The sequence below is a fragment of the Salvelinus sp. IW2-2015 genome, linkage group LG36, assembly GCF_002910315.2.
Source record: "Salvelinus sp. IW2-2015 linkage group LG36, ASM291031v2, whole genome shotgun sequence".
NCBI lineage: Eukaryota > Metazoa > Chordata > Actinopteri > Salmoniformes > Salmonidae > Salvelinus > Salvelinus sp. IW2-2015.
The window spans coordinates 34,468,021-34,479,478 of record NC_036875.1 but is presented as its reverse complement, the minus strand read 5'-3'; the positions used below and the strand labels follow the sequence as shown (position 1 = coordinate 34,479,478).

Sequence of the window (11,458 nt, the reverse complement as noted above, 5' to 3'; positions counted from 1 at the left end):
CTGAGTGTAGGAGAGCGAGAGGCTTGAACTTCCTGTGCAATCTCAGTTCACCCGTTTTACATATACAGGAAGATTTTCGGAGCTGCAAAGTGAGAGAGGAGTGTTTGGTAATTTAAAGAGAAATCCCCCCCGTGCATAAACTGTAAATGCGGATTGTTTACATCAGTCGGTCGAGTCGGAGAAGCCATTCCTTCTTTCCCTCCTTCCTTCGCACACTGTGGCGGTGGCGCGACTCCCCCTCACCGCAGATAGTGTCAGTGGAGCTGGCCATGGGGCCGTGATACAGCCCGGGCCCTGACTGAGGTTCTGCGTTGCATCAGAAAAGGAACAATTATTGATGCACGATTCACTTCCCTGACTACTGCATCAACCAAGAGTGACTACAAGAGGAAAAAGAGAAGATTTTGAACTGCAATATTATTTCAAGATAATTGCATGATCTGATATTCGAGGGAGTGTGTTGATGTGCTGACCAAATTGATCGAGATTATTATGGCTGTTCTAAAACTCATCGAACAGGTAGCTATGCCAATTTGACAAATAATTCATATTTCCTTAACGTTATATGTAGATAGTCTATAAGCTTTTCTCATTATGCATTGCGATAGTGGCTACTTTGTTGATACAAAGATATGCCCAAGTAGGTCCCGGGAAAGCGGAATGTTTTTGTAAACGTTACATAATTGAGAAATAATTTTTCATGCGTCGCTGGCAAGTGAGAGGAAATAGTTTTTCTGATGCCCAGAGGAACAGCTGCGGTCCGCTACGCGAGCGAGGAGGTGTGTCGGGCATCTCGTGCTGTGAATGAAATTGGGCGGTGTGTGTTAGCTCATGTTGTAGATGCATTTGCAGTATTTCCATAGTTCTTTGTTCTCTTTACCGTTTTAAAAGTAGGACAACGAATTCGGGGTGACTTTTTGATGACTCTTCTGTAAGCTGTACCCCAGTTGAGTCACCGCCACGTGCCACCGGAATTCAGCTGTGAATTCCTTTATCGTCTCCATGAATTATAGTGTTGCTGTCGGCACCTGTTATGATCTGTCAAGTTGTTACTAGTGCATCCCTCGGTTTTGTCAAAAGAATGTGTTCTGCATTTTGGGCTTGCCTAGTCAAGTTCCCCATTTCTCTCTTCCTAGATTGTTGTCAGCGAGAAGAGTATAGGATGTTGAGCACAGTGACTTGTGTCACCAACTTCAAACTTCACCATCAGAGCATGGTAGTATGTTACTATCTTTTTGTTGCTGTTACCGCAGATATATCTGAGATGTGTTTCTTCACTGTATAGGGGGCTGTTTTTGTTGTAGAGGTGCTGAGTAACAGGGTCAAGCGGACAATAATAACAACAGCTACAGTACAGGGGTCATCTGAGTCTTCACTCAGTCACCAGTCTTGTTGGGCTTGGAGTTTTTCCTGAACGCATGACCTGACCAGTCCCTAAAACCCGACCCTGGCAACAGTGACTATTGTCTGGTTTCAATGATGGACTCTTTTGGCAACTTTGAAAATAAATTGTTCAGGGGTGGGTCCTCTTTAGAATGACAACTCTCCCAACGAATCACGCGGCAGACATGCCAGAACGTCGCGATTCAAAACCAACGTTTGCAGGCAAAATCTTTGCAGTGGTTTTAGTGAAGGTAGTCGATGCAAGCTAGCCACTTGTGAAATGCATTCATTAAAAATAACCTCCATGATCTCCATCTTGCTAGCTACAATTTTTTTTTTTTTTTAAGCAGATGCCAAAATAATCCACCAGACCGTAGTCACAGTTGCCTATAGGGTCGGGCTTTCGAGACTATGACCTGACAAGATGGGCTATAACAAGGGGCCAGGTGAGGAAAAACTCCAGGCCACATAGGGATAAAGAGGCTCAGCATTATCTGTGAGACCGAATGCTAATGGTGCTGCTATTTGACCTTCCTCTGTCCCTTATCCAAGGCCTTTATCTATAGATCAGCCCAGTCTGAACTGTGTAGAGCAGCAGTTACAAGCAGTTGCAGGAAGTGATCCAAGGGCCTATCTCGCCTGTACATCTGATTTCAGCCTATGTCAGGCACGCACCACTGTATGTGCTCTCAAACCAGCATCAGTTATGCTCAGTGGGTTGTTTGAGTTAGTACAGGTTGTAACGGATGTGTATGTTTGCAGAGAGATTATACAAGTGTATGGCTCTGTGTGTCTACTGGCCAGTGAGTGACTCTGGCTGGGCCACTCAAGGACATTCAGAGAACTATCCCGAAGTCCCTCCTGCATTGTCTTGGCTGTGAGCTTAGGGTCATTGTCGTGTTGGAAGGCGAACCTTCGCCCCAGTCTGAGGTCCTGAGTGTTCTGGAGCAGGTTTTCATCAAGGATCTCTCTGTACTTTGCTTCGTTCATCTTTGCCTCGATCCTGACTAATCTCCGAGTCACTGACGGTGACAAATATCCCCACAGCATGATGCTGCCACCACCATGCTTCACCGTAGGGATGGTGCCAGGTTTCCTCCAGACGTGACACTTGGCATTCAGGCCAAAGAGTTCATTCTTGGTTTCATCAGACCAGAGAATCTTGTTTCTCATGGTCTGAGAGTCTTTAGGTGCCTTTTGGTAAACTCCGAACAGGCTGTCATGTGCCTTATACTGAGGAATAGCTTCAGTCTGGCCACTCTACCATAATGGCCTTATTGGTGGAGTGCTGCAGAGATGGTTGTCCTTCTGGAAGGTTCTCGTATCTCCACAGAGGCACTCTAGAGCTTTGTCAGAGTGACTATCGAGTTCTTGGTCACCTCCCTGACCAAGGCCCTTCTCCCCCGATTACTCAGTTTGGCCGGGCGGACAGCTCTAAGAAGAGTCTTGGTGGTTCCTGTAACGGCGTTCCTCCTCCTCTTCATCCGAAGAGGAGGAGCAGGGATTGAACCAAACTGCAGCGTTGTATTTAGACATAATGAATTTATTTAAGTGTAAACGAAAAACACGAACTTCACTTGAATACTTACAAAATAACAAATACGATATGTAGACAAACCTGAACATCCAAAACGTTACTTAACACAGAAGATCGACGGAACAGGAAAAATGACTAAATGACTACATAAAACGATGAACGAACGAAACAGTCCCGTATGGTGCAAACAAAACAAAGACAACCACCCGACAAACAATGTGACAACACCTACCTTAATGATTCTCAATCAGAGGAGATGAAAACCACCTGCCTCTAATGAGAACCATATTAGGTACCCATTAACCACATAGAAACAGAAAACATAGACTGCCCACCCAAACTCACGTCCTGACCAACTAACACATACAAAAACTAAACAGAAACAGGTCAGGAACGTGACATAACCCCCCCTTAAGGTGCGAACTCCGGGCGCACCAGCACAAAGTCTAGGGGAGGGTCAGGGTGGGCATCTGACCACGGTGGTGGCTCAGGCTCTGGGCGAGGTCCCCCCCCAATAGTCAATCCCAGCTTACTTCTCCCCCTCAGAATGACCACCCTCTTATTCCACCCACCTAATATAAGAGGCAACACAAAAATAAGGGACAGCTCCGGGCACAGATAGCTCAGGACAGAGAGGTAGCTCAGGATAGAGAGGTAGCTCAAGATAGAGAGGGTAGCTAAGATAGAGAGGTAGCTCAGGATAGAGGGGCAACTCCGGACTGAAGGGCGGCTCCGGACAGAGGACAGCTTGGACTGAGGGGCAGTTATGGATACATGGGCTCTGGGCTCATGACTAGCTGACGGCTCTGGACGCTCATGGCTGGCTGACGGCTCTGGACGCTCATGGCTCGCTGACGGCTCTGGACGCTCATGGCTCGCTGACGGCTCTGGCTGTCATGGCTCGCTGACGGCTCTAGAGCGCTCATGGCTCTGGCAGCTCTAGACGCTCATGGCTCACTGGCGGCTCTGGCAGATCCTGTCTGGTTGGCGGCTCTGGCAGATCCTGTCTGGTTGGCGGCTCTGGCAGATCCTGTCTGACAAATGGCTCTAGCGGCTCCTGACTGACTATCGGCTCTGACGGCTCGGGACAGACGGGCGGCTCTAATGGCTCGGGGCAGACGGATGGCTCAGACGGCACTGGGCAGGAGATAGCTCAGATGGCGCTGGGGAGACGGATGGCTCAGATGGCGCGGGAGAGAGATGGCTCAGATGCGCTGGGGAGACGGATGGCTCTGGCCGGATAAGGGCCACTGTAGACCTGATGCGTGGTGCCGGAACTGGAGGCACCGGGCTAAGGACACGCACCTTCATGCTAGTGCGGGGAGCAGGGACAGGGCACACTGGACTCTCAAAGCGTACTATTTGCCTGGTGGTACGGTGGCACTGGTGGAACCGGGCTGAGGGCACGCACATCAGGACGAGTACGGGGAGAAGAACAGTTGTGTACAGGGCTCTGGAGACGCACAGGTGGCTTAGTGCGTGGTGCCGGACTGGAGGCCTGGGCTGGAGACACGCACCATAGGAAGAGTGCGTGGAGGAGGAACAGGGCTCTGAAAACGCACTGGAAGCCTGGTGCGTGGTGTAGGCACTGGTGGTACTGGGCTGGGGCGGGAGGTAGCGTCCGGAAATACCGGACCGTGCAGGCGTACTGGCTCCCTTGAGCATTGAGCCTGCCCACCTTACCTGGTTGAATGCTCCCCGTCGCCCGCCAGTGCGGGAGGTGGAATAACCCGCACCGGGCTATGTAGGGAACCGGGGACACCATGCATAAGGTGGTGCCATGTAAGCCGGCCCAAGGAGACGCACTGGTGGCCAATATGTAGAGCCGGCTTCATGGCACTTGGCTCAATGCTCAATCTAGCCCTACCAGTGCGGGGAGGTGGAATAACCCGCACCGGGCTATGCACACGTACAGGAGACACCGTGCGCTCTACTGCGTAACACGGCGTCTGCCCGTACTCCCGCTCTCCACGGTTAGCCTGGGAAGTGGGCGCAGGTCTCCTACTGCCCTTGGCCCACTACCTCTTAGCCTCCCCCCAAGAAATTTTTGGGGTTTCTTCACGGGCTTCCGTGCTAGCCGCGTACCTTCATAAATCCGGTCTCTCTCTCTCCCGTTGCCTCCGCTCTCCTAATCGCCTCCAGCTGTTCCCATGGAAGGCGATTTCTTCCAGCTCGGATCTCCCTCCATGTGTAGCAACCTTTTCCATTTAACACGTCCTCCCATGTCCACTGCTCGAACTCACGCTGCTTGGTTCTGGATTGGTGGGTGGTTCTGTAACGGCGTTCCTCCTCCTCTTCATCCGAAGAGGAGGAGCAGGGATTGAACCAAACTGCAGCGTTGTATTTAGACATTATTTATTTATTTAAGTGTAAACGAAAAACACGAACTTCACTTGAATACTTACAAAAATAACAAAACGAATGTAGACAAACCTGAACATACGAACTTACATATAACACGAAGATCGCACGAACAGGAAAAATTACTACATAAAACGATGAACGAACGAAACAGTCCCGTATGGTGCAAACAAACACAGACACGGAAGACAACCACCCACGACAAACAATGTGACAACACCTACCTTAATATGATTCTCAATCAGAGGAGATGAAAACCACCTGCCTCTAATTGAGAACCATATTAGGTACCCATTAACCAACATAGAAACAGAAAACATAGACTGCCCACCCAAACTCACGTCCTGACCAACTAACACATACAAAAACTAACAGAAAACAGGTCAGGAACGTGACAGTTCCAAACTTCTTCTATTTAAGAATGATGGAGGACCTTGGGGACCTGCAATGCTGCATACATTTTTTGGTACCCTTCCCCAGATCTGTGCCTAGACACAATCATGTCTTAGAGTTCTACAGACAATTCCTTCGACTTCATGGCTTGGTTTTTGCTCTGACATGCACTTCCAACTCTGGGACCTTATATAGACAGGTGTGTGCCTTTTCAAATCATGTCCAATCAATTGAATTTACCACAGGTGGACTCCAGTCAAGTTGTAGAAACATCTCAAAGATGATCAATGGAAACAGGATGCACCTGACCTAAATTCCGTGTCTCATAGCAAAGGTTCTGAATAGTTATGTAAATAAGGTATTTCAGTTTTTTATTTTTAATACATTTGTAATAACTTCAAAAAACCTGTTTTCGCTTTGTCATTATGGGGTATTGTGTGTAGATTGCTGGGGATACAAAAAAAAGTAGAATAAGGCTGTAACGTAACAAAATGTAGAAAAAGTAAAGTGGTCTGAATACTTTCCTAAGGCACTATACAAGAGCAATTAGGGTTTAGTGCCTTGCTCAAGGGCACATCGACAGCTTGTTCACCTAGTCGGCTCAGGGATTCAAACCAGCATCCTTTCGCTTACTGGCCTAACCGCTAGGCTACCTGCTGCCCTAATCCCTCCTCTGTGTTCCAGAGAAGGGGAGAGACAGGAAGTTAGGTCTTGACATCCCCCTCCCCTTTTCTTCATTTTTCTTCTAACTGGATCCCCATGGGATTGTTCGTCTGGAAGTATGCGTGTATGCAATAGTATGCAAGTATAAACACCATGGGACCACGCAGCCGTCATACCGCTCAGGAAGGAGTGTCACGCCCTGACCTTAGAGAGCCTTTTTATGTCTCTATTTGGTTTGGTTAAGGTGTGATTTGGGGTGGGCATTCTATGTTTTCTGATTTTGTGTTTCTATGTTTTGGCCGGGTATGGTTCTCAATCAGGGACAGCTGTCTATCGTTGTCTCTGATTGGGAACTATACTTAGGTAGCCCTTTTCCCTCCTTTCATTGTGGGTAGTTGTCTTTGTTTGTGGCACTATAGCCCTTAAGCTTCACGGTCGTTTTTGTATTGTTTATTGTTTTTGTTGGCGTCATTCTTAATAAAAGGAATATGTACGCTGACCACGCTGCACCTTGGTCTCCTCCTTACAACGGGCGTGACAAGGAGACGCGTTCTGTCTCCTAGAGATGAACGTACTTTGGTGCGAAAAGTGCAAATCAATCCCAGAACAACAGCAAATGACCTTGTGAAGATTCTGGAGGGAACAGGTACAAAAGTATCTATATCCACAGGAAAACAAGTCCTATATCGACATAACCTGAAAGGTCGCTCAGCAAGGAAGAAGCCACTGCTCCAAAACCACCATAAAAAAGCAAGACCGGTTTGCAACTGCACATGGGGACAAAGATCGTACTTTTTGGAGAAATGTCCTCTGGTCTGATGAAACAAAAATATAACTGTTTGGCCATGATGACCATCATTATGTTTGGAGGTAAAAGGGGGAGGCTTGCAAGCCGAAGAACACCATCCCAACCGTGAAGCACGGGGGTGGCAGCATCATGTTGTGGGGGTGCTTTGCTGCAGGAGGGACTGGTGCACTTGAGGAGGGAATATTATATGTATTTATTGAAGCAACATCTCAAGACCAGTCAGGAAGTTCAAGCTTGGTTGCAAATGGGTCTTCCAAATGAACAATGACCCCAAGCATACTTCCAAAGTTGTGGCAAAATGGCTTAAGGACAACAAAGTCAAGGTATTGGAGTGGCCATCACAAAGCCCTGACCTCAATCCCATAGAAAATTTGTGGGCAGAACTAAAAAAGCGTGTGTGAGCAAGGAGGCCTTCAAACCTGACTCAGTTACACCAGCTCTGTCAGGAGGAATGGGCCAAAATTCACCCAACTTATTCTGGGAAGCTTGTGGAAGGCTACCGAAACGTTTGACCCAAGTTCAACAATTTAAAGGCAATTCTACCTAATCTAATTGAGTGTATGTAAACTTCTGACCCACTGGGAATGTGATGCAAGAAATAAAAGCTGAAATAAATCATTCTCTCTACTATTATTCTGACATTTCACATTCTTAAAAATAACGTGGTGATCCTAACTGACCTAGGAATTTTTACTAGGATTAAATGTCAGGAATTGTGAAAACCTGAGTTGAAATGTATTTACCTAAGGTGTATGTAAACTTCCGACTTCAACTGTACCTATTTCTCCTCTCACCACCAACAGTAAGGGAAGGAGAAAAACACAGTCAGTCGCCCTATGGTTTTTATTTCTGCATTGAATTTATATGTGGGACATCATCGGCATCAGCAGCTTCTCATTTTGGAGCTGTGCTGTGGGGGCGGAGATTCACATCTGCTCTGTGCCTCCTGGCACCAATAGCAATGCAGCTATTATATTCAACATCCTTATGGAAGGAAAATCACAGCCCAAGAAATGTGTGTGTGTGTGTGACATGATTGCATGTGTGTTGTTTGCAGTTCAAAGAATGAAAACAGAGTTTTTATAAGATACAGGAAGTTTGTGTAGGATGAGGGCAAACAGAGAGACATCCGTTTGTTTTTGTCAAATGCCGGCGACCTTCTTGGTTCCATTGGGACCTTTTTAGACAGGACTAGTTTATTTTAAGATGCTGACCCTAATGGTGTTCTAAATGTAGACAAGGAGGCTGCCACTCTCCTATTGGACAAGGTGGTCGTTTTGACAACATTCATTGGCCGTTGGAGTCAGGGCGAGGGAGGAGCATGAGGGCAATGTGCTGTGCTGTGCTGTGGCAACAATGGGCTCAGTGTTAGACATTTTTGTTTTGCCTGGAGGGGTGGTATGGTGGTTTGAGGGGTGGGTGGGGTGGTGACGGGTGGTGTGGCGAGGGGTGTGGTGAGGGGTGTTGTGGGGAGGGTTGGTGTGGTGACGGGTGGTGTGGTGAGGTGTGGGGTGGTGAGGGGTGTTGTGGTGTAGTGTGGTAGAGGGTGGTGACGGGTGGTGTGGCGAGGGGTGTTTGTGGTGAGGGGTGGGGTGGTGTGGTGAGGGGTGGTGTGGTAGTGTGAGGGGTGGTGTGGTGAGGGGTGGTGTGGTATGGGGTGGTATGGTGTGGTGAGTGGTGGTGTGGTATGGTGAGGGGTGGTGTGGTATGGTGAGGGGTGGTGTGGTATGGGGTGGGGTGGTGAGGAGTGTTGTGTGTGGTGAGGTGTAGTGTGGGTGAGGGTTTTATTAGTCGTATGGTTTATTAGTCATATGTACAGAATACACATGGTATAACCACTCCCAATGAAATGCTTACTTACAGTTCCTTCTGGACAATGCAACAACAATAAGAAATAATAAAATTACTATCAATAGTGCAGTATAATAGTAGAATCTAGTAACATAAAACATTTTAGCATCAGTAATTAATACAGGAGGACCGAAAATCTGAGCAGGTGGTCAGTCCAGTTCAAGTGGCTTTTAGATAGAAACTTGTTCTGATTCCTGTTAGTATCAGACTCATGCTCCGATACCGTCTGCTGATGGTAAGGGAGAGAAACAGCTCGTGGCAAACGGAGGGAAAACATTCTGGATCAATCTATGTGGGAGGAGAGCCCTGTTCCCATACATCACTACTCCTTCAGCAGTGACCACTGGGCTGTTTAAGATATCTTCATGGGAAAACTGGGACTGTAGTTAAGCTGTAGTTAGGCTGTAGTTAGGCTGTAGTTAAGTTGTAGTTAGGCTTGTAGTTAGGCCTGTTAGTTAGGCTGTAGTTAGACTGTAGTTAGGGCTGTAGTTAAGTTGTTAGTTAGTGGCTGTAGTTAGGCTGTAAGTTAGGCTGTAGTTAGGCTGTAGTTAGGCTGTAGTTAGACTGTAGTTAAGGCTTAGTTAGAGTTGTACGTTAGGCTGATAGTTAGGCTGTAGTTAAGTTGTAGTTAGACTGTAGTTAGGCTGTAGTGTTGGCTGTAGTTAGGCCTGTAGTTAGCTTTGTAGTTAGGGCTGTAGTTAGGCTGTTAGTTTAGGCTGTAGTTAAGTTGTAGTTAGGCTGTAGTTAAGTTGTAGTTAGGAGTCTGTTGAGTTAGTTGTGTAGACTGTAGTTAGGCTGTAGTTAGAGTTGTAGTTAGACTGTAGTTAGGCTGTAGTGTAGGCTGTAGTTAAGTTGGTAGTTGAGACTTGTAGTATAGGCGTAGTTAGACCTGTAGTTAGGTTCCTGTAGTTAGGCTGTAGTTAGGCTGTAGGGCCTGCACACCTCTGGCTCTCCACCCGCTGTTTCATCAAGGCCTACACATTTTGTGTGCATGTTTTTGCAGATTGTAGGATTAGTCAGAGTCTGTGTGTGGCCCACAAGCAGAACTGAAAATGTTGTCTGAGCTAGGTTTCCTCTCTGCGTGTAAACTCTGAGAAGGTGACAGAATGTAACAGGAAGTGAAGCGGTAAGGTGGAGGGGGGACAGGAAGTTCAGATGCAGCAACATGTTCTGGCCTGACTGTGGTGCATAGGGATGAGTCAGTCAGGGCTTTGACTCAATTGCCTTCCTCTTTGTCATTGAATTTTATGTTGTATGTAACTGACAGGTTGTCTAAACAATTTTCCTGTCAGTCATCATCACATGGTGATAGTCAGGGGCCACTGCTTGGCAGCACCCAGAAACAGCATCCATATGGGACCAGTCTGTGGTTTTGACATTGTTGGGATACAGCTTTTGTCAGATTTGACTTTTCGTAGCAGGTTAGGAGAATTTACGCAGCAGATAAAGAGAATTAGATTAAGGTTAGGAAAGCGTTAGGGTTAGCTAGAAATGCCAAAAATGTTAACTTTTGACATTAATTTGACAAAAGCTGTATCTCTTCTAACCATGACCCCAGTCTGTTTCGCTCTCAGAACCATGTCTCCCCTTGTCTGTCACAAAGACTTGAGGCTAGGTAGGTCCTTTTAAAATACTTTTACAAGGCGCCCTTCTTTCTTCCCTTCTGTGAGGTGATTGCTATCACCAATCAAAAACTGGAAGGGTGGAAGGATCGATTTTAGAAGTATTGGAACATGGACATGACCAGACTCATTATAGTCGGCCTGTCTACCCTCATGTCATATCCAGTCAGTCAGTCCAGTGTGTTTCTCAGAAAGCTGACTGACCCTGCTGATCTAAGGCCTAGTACTGATTGACAAAGATAATTTGTGGCTGCATGCCAGCGATGTCCTGGACCTTTATTTAGGTCTGAGAGAGAGACTGGAGAGAGCACTGTGACTTCACTGTCACGTCCTGACCATAGAAAGACTTTATTTTCTATGGTAGAGTAGGTCAGGGCGTGACTAGGGGGGTTAGTCTAGTTTATATTTTCTATGTGGGGTTCTAGGTTGTTTTTTCTATGTTGGTGTGTTGGTATGATTCCCAATTAGAGGCAGCTGGCTAACATTGTCTCTAATTGGGGATCATACTTAAGTAGCATTTTTTCCACCAGTGGGTTATGGGATATTGTTTATGTTTTGAGTAAGTGTATGTAGCACCTCTGTTGTCACGGTTTGTTGTTTGTTTTGCTAAGTTTCACTATTAATTATTATGTGGAACTCAACATACACTGCGCCTTGGTCCGTCTATACAAACGAACGTGACATTCACTCACTACACTAGACTAAGATGAATGTTTATATGCTGCTGTGCTGTTCCCTTGTAGAGCTGGAGGACTTTATTTCCTTCTGTGTAAATAACCTCATACAGTTGTTTTATTAAATCCACAACAGTCTTAACTACAGCACTAGGCCTTTACCACA

The 11,458-nt window shown here is 46.7% G+C and overlaps 1 protein-coding gene across 1 annotated transcript in view; it reads left to right on the top strand.

Annotated features, from left to right (window-relative positions):
• LOC111959504 (serine/threonine-protein phosphatase 6 regulatory ankyrin repeat subunit B) overlaps positions 1-11,458 on the top strand; it is a 70,172-nt gene continuing 58,714 nt past the window's right edge. The window contains 1 exon segment of the mRNA XM_070437639.1: positions 1-519. Within this exon segment, the coding sequence (XP_070293740.1) occupies positions 493-519 (27 nt within the window). The 5' untranslated portion in view covers positions 1-492.